Here is a 21,556-nt window from a genome sequence, read left to right as displayed (position 1 = left end):
CTAAACATTGTAATTCATGTCCCCTTTTTTTTTTTTTAAATCTTTTTTTTTTTACTGTTTATTTTATTTCTACATAAAAAAAAAAAAAGATGCAAAAAGGGAAGGTACATAGAAACATTAACCCTATTATCATAATACCCATCCCAGGAAACACTGTTATCAGATAGAGAATGTTATCTTAGTGTATATCGTAAGATCTAATCTTGTGTTATACTTCTAGTATAATTAGCTTATTTATTATTAACATATTATTATTATTTATTATTAACATATTTGACTGTTGAAAAGAAAGTTCCTGTTCCTCTGTCTCTGCCTCAGCCTGAATATCTATTGCGGCCTGAGTTTAACGGCTCTATTTCCATTATGAGGAAAAAGAAAAGGAAAAAAAATACATATATACTTTTCTCCTTTTCTTTTCTTTTTCTCCTTTATTCCCCTCCCTCCTTGATATTTATATTGTTGTTTTATCTTTTCCTTTTTAAATACTTCAATTTGCTTCCAATTGCAATGATGCCCACTATTATTCTATTTATTTAATTTTGCTCAGGTATGGTTTTCTTGCTTTCTTTTCTTGTTGAAAGTTAAATAAGATTTGTCGAGTTAAACATTAATTGTTAAAAAAAAAAAAACATTATCCGAAACCGATAAATCTAATTTCTACCCATATACTAATTATTAATATTGGATTCAAGGTATGTTTGCCACATTTGGGCTATTTGTGGGGGGTCTGCAGTGCTGGGGGATAGGGTGGCTAGAAGGTTGGAGGAGATTTTAAACTAGAAGTAGGGGGGGAGGGTCATAGCAATCTACAAAATGGAGATAGGACAGAAAGGAGATGGGCTTTAGAACAGTATAAGGAGGGTGGAGACGGGGGGAGGGGCAAGCTCAGAACAGAGAAGCTATGTAATGTTGATAATTCACAAAATAAACAAGAGACGCATGATATTAAATGTATGCTTACTAATGCAAGGAGCCTAAATAACAAAATGGGGGTACTAGAGGCATTAGCATACACTAAACAATATGATATAATAGGCATAACTGAAACATGGTGGGATGAGACACATGACTGGGCAGTTAACTTAAATGGGTACACATTATTTAGGAAGGATAGGAAAAACAAGAAGGGTGGTGGGGTATGTTTGTCAACCATGATTTAAAGCCAAATCTTAAGCAAATTGAATGCGATGAGGAAAATGTGGAAGCTTTATGGGTAAATATCTGCTTGGGGGAAAAGAAGGGAAATCAACTATTGGTTGGGATATGTTATAAACCACCTAATGTTAATATTGACGAGGAACAACAGCTGTTTGAGCAAATTGAGAAAGCTGCAAATCTTGGTAACACTTTCATTTTTGGAGATTTTAATTACCCAGACATAAATTGGGACATAGGGACTAGTAGCTCAGCAAAGGGAATTAGGTTTTTAAACTTGTTAAATGACAACTTCATGTCACAACTTGTACAAGCACCAACTAGAATGGACGCTTGTCTGGACCTGGTTTTAACAAACAACGTTGATCTTTTGACCAACATTCAAGTAGGTGAGCACTTGGGAAATAGTGATCACAATATAGTGTCCTTTGAAATAAACTCAAAAAAACAAAAGCACATGGGGTATACTAAAACATATAATTTTAAAAAGGCCAATTTCAATAAGATAAGGGAAGCTTTACAATATATTGACTGGCATAAACTCTTTAGTGAAAAGAACACTGAGGATAAATGGATCATCTTCCAACAAATATTAGAAAGGTACATTTCTCAGTATGTACCATTGGGAAATAAGTATAAAAGAAACAAATTAAAACCAATGTGGCTTAGTAGAGAAGTAAAACAAGAGATTAAAAATAAGAAAAGGGCATTTAAAGCATTTAAATCAGACAAATCAGATGCATCTTATAAAAGATATAAGAAAGCAAATAATGCGTGCAAAAAGGCAATTAAACTTGCTAAACTTCAAAATGAAAAAATGATAGCTAAAGAGAGCAAAACCAACCCCAAAGCATTTTTTAAGTACATAAATTCCAAAAAACCCAAAAATGAAAGTATAGGTACACTTAAAACTGAAACGGGGGTGTTAGTTAATGAAGACCAAGAAAAGGCAGGAATTCTAAATAACTATTTCTCCTCCGTATATATTAAAGAAGAACCCATGGCAATAGATGTGCAAATGATTGCTACTAAAAACTTGCAGAATAATTGTAATTGGTTAACTCAAGACAATGTGCTGCAGCAACTAAAGAAAGTTAATATAAACAAAGCTCCAGGGCCTGACGGTATCCATCCACGTGTACTTAAGGAACTAAGTGTAGAAATAAGTGAACCTCTGTTTTTAATCTTTCAAGATTCTTTTCTTTCAGGAAGTGTTCCGGAGGATTGGAGGAAGGCAGATGTGGTTCCTATATTCAAAAAGGGTTCAAAATCCTTGCCTGGAAATTATAGACCTGTGAGCTTAACTTCTGTGGCTGGTAAAATATTTGAAAGGTTATTAAGGGATAATATTCAAGAATTCCTTGAGAAGAATATGGTTATCAGCAAAAATCAGCACGGTTTTATGAAGCACAGGTCATGTCAAACTAACTTGATTGCGTTCTACGAAGAAGTAAGTAGAAGTATAGATCAGGGTGTTGCAGTGGATGTGATCTATTTGGATTTTGCCAAGGCATTTGATACAGTTCCACACAAAAGATTAGTGTTCAAACTCAAGGAAATCGGTCTCGATGAAAATGCTTGTTCTTGGGTAGAACATTGGCTTAAAAACAGAATACAAAGAGTTGTCGTTAATGGTAAATTTTCAAGCTGGACAGAGGTGGCAAGTGGTGTCCCTCAGGGGTCTGTTCTGGGACCCCTTCTATTTAACATTTTTATAAATGATCTTGAAGACAGCATTGAAAGTCATGTTTCAGTGTTTGCAGATGACACAAAACTTTGTAAAATAATACAATGTGAGCAAGATATTACTTTGCTGCAGAAGGATTTAGATAGACTGGAGGACTGGGCACTCAAATGGCAGATGAAATTTAATGTTGAAAAATGCAAAGTTATGCACTTCGGCGTAAAGAATACACAAGCAACGTATACCCTTAATGGAAGTGAATTAGGGATAACAACACACGAAAAGGACTTGGGAATTGTTATAGACAACAAACTATGCAACAATGTGCAATGTCAATCAGCAGTGGCCAAGGCCAGTAAGGTATTGTCATGCATGAAAAAGGGCATTCATTCTCGGGACGAGAACATTTTGCCTCTCTATAAATCACTGGTAAGACCACTTATTGAATATCTAAAGAAGGATATCATGGCACTAGAAAAAGTGCAGAGGCGGGCTACAAAATTAATAAAAGGAATGGAACATATCCGCTATGAAGAAAGGTTAACAAATTTAAACCTATTTAGTTTAGAAAAACGTCGCCTGAGAGGGGATATGATAACATTATACAAATATATTCGGGGCCAATACAAACCATTGTGTGGAAATCTATTCACAAACCGGACTTTACATAGGACACGAGGCCATGCGTTTAGACTGGAAGAAAGAAGATTTTGTCTAAGGCAAAGGAAAGGTTTTTTTACTGTAAGAACAATCAGGATGTGGAATTCTCTGCCTGAAGAAGTGGTTTTATCAGAGTCCATACAGATGTTCAAACAGCTACTAGATGCATACTTGCAAAGTCAGAATATTCAAGGATATAATCTTTCAATGTAGGGTAATAGCTGCTTGATTCAAGGATAAAAATTCTGGGGTCAAGAAGGAATTTTTTGTCCTAGCTTGTTGCAAATTTGTGCTTCAAACTGGGTTTTTTTTTTTTTGCCTTTTGGATCAACAGAAAAAAACAGGTGTGAGGAAGGCTGAACTTGATGGACGCAAGTCTCTTTTCAGCTATCTAACTATGTAACTATGTAACTATGTAACTATGTGGGCTCAGTTTCCATATTTTTCTTTGGTTCCACATTAATAATTCATATTCTACTGTTGTCGACATTACTTCCTCAATTTCTTGTAGTGATGGTAGATCTTTGGACTTCCAATTCCTAGCTATTAGTATAGACCCTGTGCTCAGTAGGAGGAATATCATTTTCTTAATTATTTTAGTGGTATTTATTGGGAGTAATCGCAGCAGTATTGTTTTTGGGTCGTGAGATATTTGCTGATTTGTAGTTTGTTTTATTATTTTTTCAATCTTCTTCCAGAATATGTTCACCTCTTTACACGTCCACCAGACATGCAGCATAGTGCCTCTATCTGTATCACACCGCCAACACCTGTCTGGTAAGTCCGGGAAAATAGTATGAAAATGGGCTGGAACCATGTACCACCTGTACATTATCTTCCTTGCTACTTCTAAGTGCGCAGTGCTAGTAGTTAATCCAGAATGTGCGTTAAAAATATATTCCCATTCCCTTGTTGAAATATCTTGTTGGAGATCTTCTTGCCAATATTGCATAAATTTCCAGTCTGCTTTATCCGCTGGATTAGCTAATATTTGGTAGCATAAAGACAGTGTTTTTTTCGGAGGGCTTAATGATAAGCATTTCTCTTCAAACTTTGATATAGAGGATTGCAACGTGTCTGTTCTTACTTGAACCTTTTCTGTATCTAGAATCGCTTTAATTTGAAAATATGCGAATGTGTAGCTTGCTGGTAGTGAAAACTCTTTTTGTAAGGTCGAAAATGATTTTAGGCCTTCTGTGGTGTATAAATGGAACAGATGTGTAATTCCTGCTTTTTCCCATTTCTGGTATGGAAACATTCCATTACAAAAATATAAAGTTTTGATTTGAGTCGCTAGGGCCCATGGGTTAGCTGTACACAGTTTCTCTCTATGAATATCCCAGATTTTCAATAGATGTTTAGTGGAGGGCAGCATGTTAGAATTTAGTTGTCGTAATTGTTGAGGCTTCCATAAAAGTGTTGAGAGATCTTGTGATCCACAATAGTTATTTTCTATTGCCACCCATTGAGGGATATAATTGGTTGAATGAACACTAATAACGTTCATAAGTATTGAAGAGTAATAATATGCCTTTATATTTGGTATCCCCATTCCCCCCTTTTCCAAGTTTCTCATCAGTAATGTTTTAGGCATTCGCGGGTGTTTGTTATCCCAACTAAAACGAACCATAGAAGCTTGCATTGCTGTTATATATTTTTGTGGGAGTATTAAATTCAATGATCTAAAATGGTATAATATCTTAGGTAATATTGACATTTTGAGTGCTGATATTTTTCCTACCCAAGATAAGAACAAGTTCTTCCAGGATTTTAATTGATTATCAATTTCCTTCAATAGCTTCGTATAATTAACTGATAGAAGATCTTTTTCTTTTTTAGTGATTCTAATCCCTAAAAATATTAAATGGTCTTCCCTCCAATCATAACAAAAACTTCTTTTCAATCTTTCATCTGTAGATTTAGTTGTGTTGAGACACATTGCTTGAGTTTTTGTCATATTTAATTTATAATATGATTGTTGACTGTAATGCTGCAATTCTTTATGTAGTGAAGGGAGTGATATAAATGGTTGGGTGATTGTTAAAAGAATGTCATCAGCGAATAGACTAAGTTTATATTCCTTATGACCAACTGGTACCCCATGTATGTTCTCATTGTTTCTTATAGATATCGCCAGAGGTTCTAAGGTCAATACGTAAAGAAAAGGTGACAGTGGGCACCCCTGTCGGGTTCCATTAGTGATGCTAAAAGTTTTTGACTTAAATCCTGAGTAGAGTACTGCTGCTGTTGGTATAATATAGAGGGCTTCTACTGCTGAAATAAATCCGGGTGGAAATCCATAGGCCAATACTGTTTCATGTAGAAAATTCCAATTTAACCTATCGAATGCCTTTTCGGCATCTAATGATAGCATAATGCTTTCCTGCTTGGTGGTCTGTAGTATTTTATATAAATTTAACACCTTCCTGGTGTTATCTTGTCCTTGTCTACCAGCCACAAATCCTACCTGGTCCCAATGTATTAATGTTGGTATAATATCCTTTAATCGTTCTGCCAAGATCTTGGCATAGAGTTTTGCATCTGTATTTAATAAAGATATAGGTCTAAAGTTTTGGCAGGATGTTGTGGACTTCCCTGGTTTAGGGATAGTGATGATATGGCCAGACAGGACCTCAGGCAGGAAGGTGCCCATCCTTTGAACACTATTGTAAAAGCTAGTAAGAGCTGGGGCTAATTCTTTCTTAAATATATTGTAATATATATTTGTAAAGCCATCCGGCCCTGGGGCTTTTTCTCTCGGCATCTTGTCTATTTGCTGGAGAACTTCTTCTGTAGTGAAAGGTGAACAAAGCATCTCTGATTGAGTTACCTCTATTTTTGGGAAAGCAATCTTAGACAGATATGAACGAATAGATGTTGACGTGGGTATTAGCTGTGAGTTTTGATCTTTTAAATTATACAATGTTTTATAGTAATGGGCAAAAGCATTGCATATTTGTACGGTTTGCATGACTTTATGACCCAGGTGTGTTTTAATATAAGGGATTCGTGTCTGGGCCTGCTTATTTCGTATTCTTTGTGCTAGCACTTTCGTGGCCTTATTTCCTAAGGAATATGACGTCGCTCTAAGTTTTTTCAATGCTATACTAGCCTTCTTGAGTTGGATTGTTTTAATATCTTGTTGGACAGACTTTATTTGTTGTTGTAGAGCTTGAGTAGGACTTATTTGGTTGATTCTATGGATGTCTTGCAGTTTCCTTAATGAATTAATTCATGTTTTGTGATTTGTTTTCTTTATATACGATGCTCTGCTCAATAGTGTACCCCGAATTACAGCCTTATGCGCCAACCAAAGTGTCATCGGGTTTGTGCCTTCTTTGTCATTGTACTCAAAATATTCCTGTATTTCCTTCTGTAGTTTGTCTTTAAATGTGGGATCATTTAGCAGCTGTTCATTTAATCTCCATGGGCTTTTATCTTTGTATTGGTATGAGTCTAACAAAGTTAGTATCACTGGGTTATGATCTGATTGTACTGAAGCTCCTATCTCACAGCCTTTAACCAAATCCAAGTGTGCGCTACGCATCAGGTATCCATCTATTCTTGAGTACGTATTGTACACTTGTGAATGGTGTGTATATTCCCGATCTTCTGGATGGATCGTTCTCCATACATCGTATAAACCGTATGAAGCTATCGTTTTGTTAAGGGAAGTACATTGCTTTTGCAGGGATTTTTTCCTTTTATGTGTATGTAAAGCTGTTGAATCTGCGTTCGGTTCCATTATATGATTAAAGTCCCCACATATTATCAAAATACCTGTTTGTACTTTCTTAATTTTTTCCAAAAGAGTTGCCATATAGCTTGCCTGATTTTTGTTTGGGAAATAGCAGTTCACTATTGTGTAAGTAATATTATTTAATATACAGACAAGGATAACAAATCTGCCTTGCTCATCTAATTGGACAGATATTTGATCAAAAGCCAGTGCTTGACTCACTAATATTGACACTCCTTTACTTTTGGTTAAAGATGTGGCATGGTATTGATGCGGATAATTTTTCGCATTTATTGTAGGATTAGAGCTATGTTTAAAATGTGTCTCTTGGAGACATATTATATCAGCATGTATGCTTCGTAATTCTTTCAATAGGGTGTATCGCTTATGAGGTATATTTAAACCTCTGACATTGTGTGTATAAAATTTCATTATGCTGTTGTTTGCAACAAGCAATCGGAATTATTTAAGTATGCTAGCCAAGGAAAAAAAAAAAAAACACAAAACAAAAACAAAATCAACAAAAAAAAAAGAACAATGACCCAGTTGGTCAACTTACTGATATGTGCCCTACTATTGGCACTTCTTCGTTGGGGGAAAATATAAACGGATCCGGTTTTGCCGTAGGCAGTCCCGGGCCATATTTAAGATTCACTTTGCGAGTGTCTTAATAGAAAGAAAAGCGCATAATATGAAACGGGGGAGGAGTGCTTTCCATAAAGCTGTATGGTAAGCTATTATAGCACGTACTAGAGAGATAAGCATATAGGACAGGGACAGAAGAAATATGATGCTTTCCATAAAACCATATTATAGACTATTATAGCACATATATTCTAATTCAACACACCCTGTGCTATACATTAGACAATTAGACAACAATAGTTATACCTTATAACATCTTTTGCATAATAATGCTTTTCCATAGCACATAATAGAGAGATAAGCACATAAAAAATAGAAACAAAGGAAATATGTTGCTTTCCATAAACCATATTATAAACTATTATAGCACATATCTTCTAGTTCAACACATCCTATGCTATACCTTAAACAATTAAGCATTACTGTTATACCTTATAACATCTTTTGCATAAGTCCTATTATTAACTTTTAATAATATTAGGCTATAAAAAATTAAATGCCTTAATGTATCTTATTGAATAAGTCATAAATCATATAGAACAATGATCTCTAATGCGCCCTTATCCTAAATAGCAATTATTCTATTTTGAAAAGCTAATCTATATCTTATCTATTTTCTTTTTTAGTAGTTAGTTTTAATAGTAAAATAAGATATTGTTACTTACTACCTCTAAATTCCTTGAAGCAATAGACATTGTTCCATCTACCTTATAACCTGTTACAAAACAAAACAAAAAAAGAAAATAATTTCTCTTGCTACCTCTAGGGCCCTTGTTTAAGTTTTAAGTTTTAAGCTTTTAAATTTTTTTACCTTTTAATATATTCAGAATACCTTTTACCCTAGAGAACAATATTGTTTAGCATTTCCTCTGTCATGTACTACCAATTTTTAATTATTCTTTATGATTTTTAATAAGGTTTTTTTTTTTTTTCTTTTTTTTTTTTTAAATATAACTTAAAGAATTGATTATTACCATGCTGAACCTCGCACGTCAGTATATTAACTTATCCAACCATTTTTAAATATATCCACTGACTAGTGATGTTATTTTTAATCGTATCTTTATTAACTTTATTGCTATTAAAAATGAAATTGCTATTCTATTCAAAAATTAGATTCTCTCCCTCTCCCCTTCCTCCCCCCCTCCTCTACGCTCATCTTCTCTTCCACCTATTTTTATAGATTATTTTATTCCTGTTAACGCACATTATATATATTTTATACTTTACTTTATACTTTACATTTTCTTTTCTTTTTCATTGCACTTCTTCTCTCTCCTTCCTTTAACATAACATACTGTATAATTTTAGAAAATTAAGAAAAAATGAGGAGAAATATAAAAGTGATAAGGATAGAAGTCTCCAACCCTTGTTAAATTCAGCGGAATCACTCGAGTCGCCAGTAGACGCAAATCGCCATTCTCTTGTCAATCATCGAGCAAACCACCAGAGAAAGGAAAAAGGAGAGAGGGAAAAAAAAAAGAGAGTAGAGAAAAAAACAGCAAAAATTACTAGGAGGCTTATTGCTCCGGTTCAAATTAATCATGTTCCTCCAGTTCTCCTCCTCTTTTCCTCCTGATATCCATGTATTATCCGGGTGATGTCAAAATATTGTCCAGCGTTATCCGGCGATCCTTAATAGCTGATCATCAGGTGGGGTAGCTGGTGTTAAACCCCATTCCTGTAGGAGCTTGGAGCCTTCTGTTGGCGACATCACTGCATTAAATTTTCCATCTCTGGTAATGAACAGTTTTGCTGGGTGCCCCCATTTATATCTGATATCATTGGCTCTAAGTAATTCTATAATATCTTTAAAAGATCTTCTGAATCTTAAAGTGTCCGTTGACAAATCTGCAAATAGAAAAACTTCTTTATATTTCTCTGGTCGATCTTCTTTTACTCTATACGCCCTCATTATTTGCTCCTTTACATGAAAATAATGCACTCTTAGTAGTACATCTCTTGGACTGGAGACCGGCAAAAATTGAGGTCTAATCAATCTATGTATGCGGTCCAGTAAAAACATATCTCGTGGCAAATCTGGTAAAACATATTGAAATAGCTCTAACATAAAGGTCTCAAGCTCCTGTGGCCCCACCTCTTCTGGGATTCCTCGCACCTTAATATTATTGCGACGAGATCTATCTTCGAGATCCCAGAGTTTGGAATCCTGGTATAGCATTTTATCCTCTAGTACACTTACTCGTGACTTTAAACCTGTATAGGCAACAGAGACATCTTCTACTTTTGTCTCTAGTTGTTTAGTCCTTGTGTCTAATTTAATCATATCTTCTTTTAAATCTGCAATAGCAGTAGCCACAGTTGTCTGCATTTGAATAACCGCTTTATCCAGCATATCCTGTAAAAGCGTTGGTGTGAGGAGGGCCTCTGTTTTTCTAACAGGGGCAGGCTTGGGGTCTATATCTGAATCTGAAATTGTATCACCTTCTGTTTCAACCTCTGCTCCATCTTGAGCCCCTGTGTCGATAGGTTTACTTTGTGATGCCCGGACTGCAAAAAAGGCCCCCTTATCTTTTACCTCCTTTGCTTCTCCCAGCTTCCTCGAGCGATTTGACGACATCGCTGGTCCCCTTAAATCTTTCTGGGTCAGGGGTAAGGCTCTAATATTGCGTCTCTCACAGAGCTGTGCACTTAAAGTGCTTCTAGCCCCCCTTCTCTTGCTTCTGCTTTCCGTCTTTCGTCTCTCTGTCGAGCTCTCTCTTGCCTCCAGCCTCCTGCTTCCTCTGCCGTATCACCTTCTCACTCTTCCTCTATAAGAATATATTAAGTATATATTATTTTTTCCCGCTATGATTCCTTCGCGGCTTTTTTTTTCCTTTCCCTTTAACGTTTTACCTCCACCTCCTCCTCCGGCTCACATTAATCACTGTCTCTACTGCTGCACAGTCACTGACGGCCACTGATGGCCACTGTTGACCTCCGCTCACAGGTTTACCGGCCCCCGCTGTCGGCCACCGCTCACCTTCTCACCTTCACCCTCACCTCCTCCAGCACCCACACGCCTCCCTCCACTCCTTCCGCTCAAGCGTCCGCTCACCTCCTCTCCTCCTCCACGGACTCTCCAGACTCTCTCTCTCTGAGCTCCGAGCTCCACGCCCCACACTCCGACTCCAACTCTCTCAGACGCCAACTGCTCGTGTGCTCGTACTCTCGTGCGCTCGTGCGCTCGTGCGCTTGTGTGAGAAGGCAGCCGAAAAAAAAAAGCTGCTGCAGCTCTTGCTTCCCTCTTGCCTCTTGCTTTCCTCGTTGCCTTTCCTCGTCTTTTCTCACTCAGTGGTAGCTCAATGATAGCTTGAACGGCCCGGGTCTGTAAACTCGTGCACTAGACCGCCATAGCTTCGGCTTCCGGCTTCCGGTCATGTCCCCTTTTTTGTTTTTTTGAAAATTTCCAAGCTTTTGGTATCGAACATATCACACTGGGTTGCAGAGGAGGTGACAAGCTCCAAGAATTAACCCGGCAAGAAGCATTTTGGATTTATACATTAAAGACGCTTCATTACGGCCTGAATGCTGAAATAGATCTTCAAGGTCTGATATAAATATTTTGAACATTGGTTGTATTATTAAAATTGGTATGTACTGGTTTTCTTCTGGAATTTCCTAATTTCTTATTTATTTACTGATATATTTATGTATATTACATTTATACTATTTTCTGCTATGTTATTCTATTTGTACTGTTAGGTATATACATGTACTCAGATGGTTGTTCTGTAATTCTATCATCCAACCTATTCCAGTCCGTTATCATTTATGTATATGGATGTGTGGATTGGGTATGGCCTTTACCTTCCAACACATTCATGTGCACATTTGAATCTGTGCTAGACTCATTATTTATTTATTTATATATTATGTTGCTTATTTCTTTATTGGCTATATATCACACACTTTGTGTTTTCGTATGGTCTTCATTATGTTATCGATGTATAGCGACATATTGATGTGTAATCTAGATCTCTAGTGTTTTGATCTCCTCTCCTGTGTTTATATACGCTCGAGTCTCGAGCGTTTTGCTCTTAGATTTTCAGCGCGCATGCGCTCGGCAAACGGATGTACGTCACAGGAAATACGTCTGTGCGTTCCAGGCTGAAACGCACGCCGCCGGTGATCGGCATTATGAAGAATTTCAACGGGTATAAGAAGATTCTCCTTCACATGACCCTCTACATATCCCTGAAGAAGTCCCTTATATATTACTCTGGATATATGGTGAGAGGCCTGATTTTCACCTTTGTTTGTGAGTTAGATATCACTACCACTTATTCACTTATTATATATCATAGTGTTATGCTATGATCTATATATTTTGTTTTTCTAGATTCTACTACCCTTGTATATAGAATATTTCCACTCTGGTCTAATTTCCAGGTTGTATACATATGTTGTATGCTTATTGGATGTGGGTTCCACTTTGTTGCTTTTTGTTCCAAAAATACATGCCTTAACTGCCCTACTCAATACATGCTCTGTACTTATGATAAGAATCACCTTTGCCATGTGTATTAAACTTTCAGAATCCATGTCATTATACTTGTAACCTTGGCAATGGAAAGGGGTTTAGTAATGCTTCTGAACAATGAATGTCCATTATTTACATGTGATGTATAGTGTACTCCTGTTATGGAGCAGAAAAAAACATGAGCCAAAGAAATCTCAGGGGCAGGAAAAGATGGGAGGGAATGTATTTGGTTTGTAGTTCAACAATGTTAGGTTGCCTTAGTTTGATACAATATATAAATTTGAAGCCGTCATCACCCATTTTAGGCGGTACATCACTTGATTAGTATATTTTTCATCACAGTCTCTTTGACAGAATAGTAATAAAAAAAGGTGGATGCTCCTCTTAATTTTGACAATAAATATTACAGAATTTTATTATACATCAAAGTGCATTGAGACAGTAGGAATATGCATTTCTAACGATACCTCTTGTATATTTAATGATACAATGTTTGTTTAACTCCTAAAGGACACATGACATGTGTGACATGTCATGATTCCCTTTTATTCAAGAAGTTTGGTCCTTAATGGGGTTAAATCCCTGCCATTCTGTATTCTTAAATGTCCAGATTGTGTTTGCTTTTAGAGATCTGCAAATTGTTCATCTTCTCTCTCATCCATTGCACTGGGTTTTTTCTCTGATTCCCTATCACTGTTCCTTACTGCATTTTCTAGCGCTTTCTGCCTGCGGTAAAAATGTGAAAACTTGTTGAATATGATTGTTATAGGCAAGGCTACAACCAATATCCCACCCAGGATACAGCCAGAGGCAGCTAGCTTCCCAGCAACCGTGGCAGGTACTACATCACCGTAGCCTACTGTTGTCATGCTGACAGTCCCCCACCACCAACAAGAAGGTATTGTGTCAAATCCTGTATCTTCATCCTTTTCTGCAGTGTATGCCATTCCAGAAAAAACTGAGACGCCAACAGCCAGGTAAAGAAGTAATATTCCCACTTCTCTGTAGCTATGCTAAAAAAAGGAGGAAAACACAGATGTTACATACAAACAATTGACTATATGTATGTAGATTTTTGTACAAGTATTTCATTAGTATTACTTGTATTAAACCATTGTTTCACAAATTTACAAATATTTAAGTATAAATCCTTAGTGCATCGAAGGCCAAAACTAGCAAAGCATCATGGTAGTTGTCATTAGAAAAATATGTATTTAGCTAAAGAGATACAACATTTTGCTCTAATGATAACAAAGTGTATACAGAGGCTTTCTCCCAAAACATAAATTAATCCAAACTCACACAAAAGTGGCCAGACAGATTTAAACAGTGGGCAGAAAGGACAGTTTGGCCCTATATTCGTGTGTGCCTAGACATACCTGGAGCACCCCCTGTGTATGCCTACGGTAGTTGTTATCATACAATAGCTGGATAGACTATACAAGACAAAAAATATAAATAGATTGATAGATAATTGCATAGCTGAAAAGATACATGCGTCCATCAAACTCGGTTTGTCTCGCAACTGTTTTTGCTGTTGATTCAAAAGAAGGCAAAAAAGCAGTTTGAAGCACTTCCAATTTTGCAACAAACTAGGAACATATTACTTATAAACCCTTGAATGGCAGGCAGTCAGATCTCTCATTGTATCATGAAGCTGTTACCCCACATATTAAAGATTATATCCCTGAATATTATGTTTTTGGAAGTATTCATCCAATTGCTGTTTAAACATCTGATAAAATCACCTTTCAGGCAGAGAATTCCACATCCTTATTGTTCTTACTGTAAGAAAACGTTTCCTTTGCTTTAGACTAAATATCCTTTCTTTCAGTCTAAATGTGTGAGCTTATGTTCTTTGTATAATCCTGTTTATGAATAGATTTCCAGATAATGGTTTGCATTGGCCCACGAAGATAGATAGAAAGTGTAGTTTGCAAAAAAAACACTTTACCACTTGAGAAAGCCCTAAGGGGAGAAACGCGTTGTGGTTTTTATGCTCTTGTTAAAATAAAGTATTTTGGCTACCTCACTGCCTGCCTTTTAGCCATATATTTTTGTTTCAAAAAGCTTTATTTGTTTCATCAAGGTAATTACAGCAGTATAGAAAGGTGAGTATGCAGGGCCGGACTGGGGAAAAAATTCGGCCCGGGCATTTTTTATGCACAGCGGCCCACTGAAAAGGGGGCGGGGCCAGATAGGGTGTGTTTTGTCATCCCCAATGACAAGCACGCCCCATCTCAAAGTGAGCATGTTGGTTCAATGCTCTTCCAGGGCATGAGAAAAGGGCCCTGTATTTGTTCTGCACAGCGCAAGCAAATTTAATAACATGCTTGCGTTGTGTTTGCTTGAAACATGTCTCAGGGGTTTCCATAATTGGGATACTCACGGTATCCCATTTATGGAGACACTATGTGTTTGCTTAAATGGAATCTAGTTTTTGCTTAGGGTATCCAGAGTGTGTATGTCAGAAATGTAGTTTGTGTGTAGGTGGTGCAGCGTCTGTGTGTAGGGGATCTAGTGTGTGTGTAGGAGTGCGTATAGGAGATCTAGTGAGTGTGTGTGTGAGTGGTGCAGCGTGTTTGGGGGCTGCTGTGTGTGTGAGGGGTGTAGTGTGCATTTGTGAGGAGTATAGTGTGTGTGGGAAGGTGCTGTGTGTGTGGGAGGGTGCAGTATGTGTGTGGGAGGGTGCAGTATGTGTGTGTGGGCGCTGTGTGTGGGTGCTATGTGTTAGGGTGCTGTGCGAAGGTGATGTGTGTGTGTTAGGGTGCTGTGTGAGGGTTCTGTGTGTGTTAGGGTGCTATGTGAGTGAGGGTGCTGTGTGAGTGTTAGGGTGCTGTTTGAGCTAGGGTGCTGTTTGAGCTAGGGTGAGTACGTTAGGGTGCTGGTGAGTATGTTAGGGTGCTGTGTGAGTGTTAGGGTGCTGTGTGAGTATGTTAGGGTGATGGGTGAGTGTTAGGGTGCTGGGTGAGGGTGATGTGTGTGTTTGCAAGGATTGTGTATTGGGGGAGGCAGGTAAATGCCAATATTGAGTTTTTTTTTAATTTTTAATTATATAAATGAATAGATTATATCCCCCCCCCTTCCCTTTTTACCTGTAGCCCGGAAGGGGGGGCGCTGACATCCATCCCTGGTGGTCCTCGTGGTAAGTGAACTCTAGCCTGTGGGGCTAGAGTTCACTCTCGCGAGACCCGGCCGGTTGCTATGGCAATGGCCCGGATCTCGCGAGAGAAACCCGGCGGAGCTGCAAGTTAGAGCTCCGCCGGGTTCGCCTCTCCAGGCTGGCTCCCTCCCTCCCTCTCTCTCTCCCCGCCGGCGGCCGCATTTGAGAGCATGTGGGCCGGTGAGGGAGATCTTTGATCTCCCCACCGGCCCTACATGCAACACAGTGGGGCCGGCGCTCAGATAGCGCCGGCCCTGCATAGACCGGCTGGATCCCCCTGGCCTCGGCCCATGGCCATCGCGGCCCACCGGGCATTTGCCCGGTTTGCCCGATGGCCAGTCCGGGCCTGTGAGTATGTAATGCTGGAGACTCGCAGGTCTCACGTATAAACATGCATCAATGTTAGAGTGTAGTTCAGTCGGTCTATAGCGATTTTGTATTGCTTCTGCCGGATGTCATATCACATTAGTGGTGCATATCAAAATCTAATCTTTAACCAGCTAAGAATTAAGGCGGCAACAGGAGCAGCAGGGACATCAGTACAGAGCTCTGTCCTGTCGAATTAATAACGGATTGATGTACCATGTAGACAGGATGGAGGGCACAGTGTGCTTCTTGCTCCGTGGGGTCAGCAGTGCAGCAGGTAAAGTTCGGATGTCGCTCAGCCAATGCCCATAGATGGATAGTCCCGTTTGTCGCCGACTGCTCTGATGGGGGCTGTTCAGGTTCAGTAGGCCCAGGCTTCTCGAGGCTCGCCTCCCAGCTCTCTGTCCGAGCCCCAAGTCGCGTCTCCTCAGACGTGCACCGCGGCCGGTATGTAGCTCCAGCACTAGGCAGATGTTGTAGCTGCGACCATAGAGGGTAAAAGTAGGCTATGCTGGTCCCATGTTCTTGGGCCAGGGCTTTTATGCGGGAGCCGCTGTATATCGTGCGCAGGAGATATAGTGGTCGGCCATCTTGGGAGTCCATGTACGGACCTCGTTGTTCAGTGTGGTCGGAGTGAAGGCGGTACAGTTTGCGGTGCCTGCTGCCCATGGATACCGGGATGACCCCCCCAGTCCAGAGGGGGGTGGGGGGAGCGGCAGACCGCCGGCCAGAGAACCGGGAGAGCGGCCGTCCCTCTCGGCTCAAGCTCGTGGGCCTCAGGCCTCGGCCGGGTTACTTCGGCGCCGTGGATGGTCCTGTTGGGTATCCCCTGGGTCACGGCTGTCTCATTGGCACAGTGAGCCCAGTTTCAGGTAGGTTCCTGGTTTGTGGCCCGCAGTTGGCTCCGGTATTTCAGCTCAGAGGCCGGAGCTCAGACAAACCGTGTCTGATCCGACCAGGCGGCCAGGCCCCGCCCCCTCTCTTATTGATTTTATTGTTATTAATATATACTATTGTGTTTGGAGTATTTTTCTTGGCACTAGCTGTATATTGTTGTTTGACTTGTTCTAGTTTTCTTGGGGGTGGGGGGGATTCCCTATTATCAGGTGTGCTGCCTCCCATCCTAGTGTTCTTAGTTAGTTTAGCGCTGCTCTATTCCTTGTTCACATTAGTCCTCCTGTGTCACCTCATCTGTCACCAAACAATTCCAACCTAAAAAGCAGAGTATTACTAAGTTCTGTTCTAGATCTTGACACTCTCTATTTAACCCTATTAAACCGTCCTACTCTACATGTATTACATGTGTCAGATCATTGTGTTAGCTAGTAAGTTGGGGTTAGTGCTCCAACTGCAGTGTCCCTACCAGTAAAAACCTCATATAGTTCAGGGTTAATTTCATAAAGGGTAAAACCAGCCCTTCATAATTGCTACTGTGCAGTTGTAATATATATACTCAAGAATATCTGTGAAATCAAAATGTGGCTTTACAGGTTAAATGTTTGGGAGAAATTAAAGTTCTACAGTCATGGGAAAAAGAAAGTAAATCTGTGAATTCTATGGTTTTACATGTCAGGACATAATTACAATTATCTATTCCTTAGCTGCTCTTAAAATTAGGTAAATACAACCTCAGATGAACAAAAACAAATGCCATATTGCACCTTGTCAGGATTTATTTAACAAACTAAAGCCAAAATTGAGAAACCATGCATGAAAAAGTAACTGCACCCTTACTGCTTTTATAGGAATTAGGAGACTAAGTGGCAGACAGGTGCTGCTAATCAAATGCCATTGCTTAATTGATCATTAGCAAGTGTGACCACCTATATACAAGCCAAATTGTTAGCAGTTTGCTGGTCTGTAGCATTCAGGTGTGTGTTTACACAATACCAAGGATGAAAGACATCAAGAACTGAGAAGGGCTATAAGGCCATTTCCAAACAATTTAAAGTCCATTAGTCTACAGTGAGGAAGATTATTCAAAAGTGAAATACATTCAAGAGAGTTGTCAGTCTTCCCAGAAGTGGATATCCTAGTAAATCCGAAGGTAAGACCATGCAATGCTCAGAGTAATGGCAAAAAACTTGAGTTACATCTCAGACTTTACAGGCCTCAGTTAGCATGTTAAATGTTAATGTTCATAACCGTACAATTAGAAAAAGATTGAGCAAGTATGGCTTGTTTGGAAGGGGTGCCAGAAGAAAACCTATTCTCTTTAAAAAGAAAATGGCAGCACGACTTAGGTTTGCAAAGTTGCATTTGAAGAAACCACAAAACTTCTGGAACAATGTCCTGTGGACAGCCGAGACCAATGAGGAGATGTTTGGCCATATTGTTCAGTGCCACATTTGGCGAAAACCAAACACAACATATCAGCACAACATATCAGGGTGATGATTTGGGCTTGTTTTGCAGCCACAGGACCTGGGAATATTGCGGTCATTGAGCCTACCATGATCTCCTCTGTATACCAAAGTATTCTAGAGTCAAATGTGAGGCCATCTGTCTGACAGCTAAAGCTCAGCTCAAATTGGTTATGCAACAGGACAATGATCCCAAGCAGTGATGGAACTAATGTAAAGACTGTCCTGGTGCAAGAAAGTTGTTTTTCTATGCCCCTTTAGTGCAAGAGTGGACAAAAGGTAGATTCTCATCTATCCCACAACAATGCATTGGCGGATCCAGGGGGGGGAGGGGGCGCAACGGGGCAATTGCCCCCCCCCGAGATTCTCCCCTGCCGGCTAGTGCAGGGCTGGCATTGCCCAAGCGCCAGCCCTGCAATGTGCCTGCGGACCTCTCCCTCCCCGGTCCGCAGGCACATTACTGACAGCCGACCGGAAGGGGAGGGAGAGAGGACCCGGGAGCTGTTACCAGCAGCTCCTCCGGGTCCTCCTCTCGCGAGATTTGGAGCGTTGCCGCGGTTACCACGGCAACGCTCCAAATCTCGCAAGAGTGAACTCTAGCCCTGGAGCGCGGGCTAGAGTTCACTGGAACCACTGGACTACCAGGGATTCCCCACTGGGACCACCAGGGATCCAGAAATGTCCCCCCTCCTCCTCAATAAAGGTAAGAAGGGAGGGGGGACATAAATATATTTTATTAAATACATTTTTTGTTTTTTTTTTATTAAAAAGCCTCCCTTCCCTCCTCCCCTCCCCCCATACACACTGCCCCACATACACACTGCCCCCCATACACACTGCCCCCATACACACTGCCCAACATACACTGCCCCATACACACACTGACCCCATACACACACTGCCCCCATACATACACACACTGCCCCCATACATACATACACTGCCCCCATACACACAAACACTGCCCCCATACACACAAACACTGCCCCCATATACACACTGTCCCCATACACACACTGTCCCCATACACACACTGTCCCCATATAAACACTACACACACTGACCCCATACACACACTGACCCCATACATACACTACACACACTGACCCCATACACACACTGACCCCATACACACACTGCCCCATACACATACTGCCCCGCACACCTATACACACACAGTGCCCTACACACACTGCTGCCCCCCATACACACATTGCCCCAAACACACACACACGACCCCCCCATACACCACTGGCGGATCCAGAGCCTTATCTCGGGAGGGGCACTCATATATAATTTAAAGAAACAATCCAGGCACAATAACCACTACAGCTCTCTGTAGTGGTTATGGTGCCAGGATGCCGTGGTGCCCTCCCAGAGTAAATAGTCAAACCGTTTAAGAACAGTTTGACAATTTACCTGGGGTCTGCCAGGATAGGGGTTGTAGTATGGGGATAGGGCCTCTAGGTAGGTAGGTGTGTGTGTGACTGTGTGTGTGTGTGCAGTGGGAGCACTGTGTGTAGGAGGGGCATTGTGCGTTTGTGTGAGTGGTGTAGTGTGTGCATGGGAGCGCAGTGTATATATGGGGTGCAGTGGGAACACTGTGTATGGGGTGTAGTGGGGGCAGTGTGTGTATGGGGGGGTGCAGTGGGGGTAGTGTGTACGGGGGTGCAGTGGGGGTAGTGTGTGGGGGTAAGTGTGTGCATGGGGGTGCAGTGGGGGTAAGTGTGCATGGGGGTGCAGTGGGGGTAAGTGTGTGTATGGGCTGCAGTGGGGGTAAGTGTGTGTATGGACTGCAGTGGGGGCAGTGTGTGTATGGGGGTGCAGTGGGGGCAGTGTGTATGGGGGTGTAGTGGGGATAAGTGTGTGTATGGGCTGCAGTGGGGGCAGTGTGTGTATGGGGGTGCAGTGGGGGCAGTGTGTGTATGGGGGTGTAGTGGGGATAAGTGTGTGTATGGGCTGCAGTGGGGGCAGTGTGTGTATGGGGTGTATGGGGGTGCAGTGTGCGTGGGGGTGCAGTGGGGGCAAGAGTGTGTATGGGGGTGCAGTGGGGGCAGTGTGTCTATGGGGGTGCAGTGGGGGTAAGTGTGTGGTGGGGCAGTGTGTGTGTGTAGTTGGGGGGGGGGTAATTAAAACAGATAAGTGTTGCTGTTTTTTAAATTAAAAAATATGTTTTATATCTCCCCTCCGTTCTTACCTTTGCCCAGGGAAGGGAGGATATAAAGCATATTTTTTTTTTTATTTAAAAACAAATATTTGCAATTACTATTATAAATATTATCCCCCCTCCCTTCTTACCTTTACCCAGGGAGGGGGGATATCCCTTCTGTGAAGCCCTGGTGGTCCTCGTGGATAATCCCTGGCGGTTCTAGTGGGGGAGTGAACTCTAGCCTGCACCTCGTGGGCTAGAGTTCACTCTCGCGAGAACGGAGCGTTGCCATGGTAACCGCGGCAACGCTCCGTTCTCGCGAGAGGAGACCCGGCGGAGCTGCAAGCTAGAGCTCCCGGGTCTCCTCTCCCTCCAATGCCGGCCGCCCAGCAATGTGCCAGCGAACTGGAGAGGGAGATCTCTGATCACCTCACACTCACTTCACCGCTCACACACACACTGCACCTTTCACACACACTTCACCCCTAACACACACCACTTCTCCTATGCCCTATATCCCAGCAGACCCCAGGTAAGTTGTCAAACTGTTCTTAAACGGTATGACTACTTACTCTGGGGTGGGATCCTGGCACTACTGGCACCATAACTACTACACTGAGCTGTAGTGGTTATTGTGCTAGGATTATTTTTTTTAAATAATCTACAAGTGCCCCTCCCGAGATCAGGCTCTGGACCCGCCACTGCAACAATGCCAGCTTGGGACCCAACGCTTGCCCATCCTCGCAGGGTTATATTTGTTAGCAGCGTTTGTGTGTTTGAATGTAAGCATGTGTTTTAGAGTATATGTGTGCAAATAGGGGTGTATTTGTATGTACTGTTGCCTTTGTATATAATTTTAGTGTTTTATTACAGAGGTGTGTTTGCACATAATGTTTGTGTTTGATTGCAGGTGTGTTTGGAGGTAATGTTGGCTTTTAAATATAGATGTAGATTTTGGTTTAGTATTGATGTTTAATTGAAGGCATGTGTTTGTATATAATTATGGAGTTTGAATGCATGATTGCGATTGTGTGTAACATTTGACTTATATTCCAGGACTATGTGCCATACATATATACATACTTACACAGATATACATGCATATAAACACACTGACACATACACACAATTTCATATACACACACCGAC

General features: G+C 40.7%; 1 protein-coding gene across 1 annotated transcript in view; it reads right to left on the bottom strand.

Moving 5' to 3' along the window:
• Positions 1 to 12,965: 12,965 nt before the first annotated feature.
• LOC134565744 (potassium voltage-gated channel subfamily S member 1-like) overlaps positions 12,966 to 21,556 on the bottom strand; it is an 87,709-nt gene continuing 79,118 nt past the window's right edge. Inside the window, exon 3 of the mRNA XM_063425391.1 lies at positions 12,966 to 13,379. Within this exon, the coding sequence (XP_063281461.1) occupies positions 12,990 to 13,379 (390 nt within the window). The 3' untranslated portion in view covers positions 12,966 to 12,989. The remainder of the gene's footprint in view (positions 13,380 to 21,556) is intronic.

Source organism: Pelobates fuscus, chromosome 6 (assembly GCF_036172605.1).
Source record: "Pelobates fuscus isolate aPelFus1 chromosome 6, aPelFus1.pri, whole genome shotgun sequence".
In the NCBI taxonomy this organism is placed as follows: Eukaryota; Metazoa; Chordata; class Amphibia; order Anura; family Pelobatidae; genus Pelobates; species Pelobates fuscus.
The sequence above is the reverse complement of the archived record's forward strand: the minus strand, read 5'-3'. Positions and strand labels throughout refer to the sequence as shown.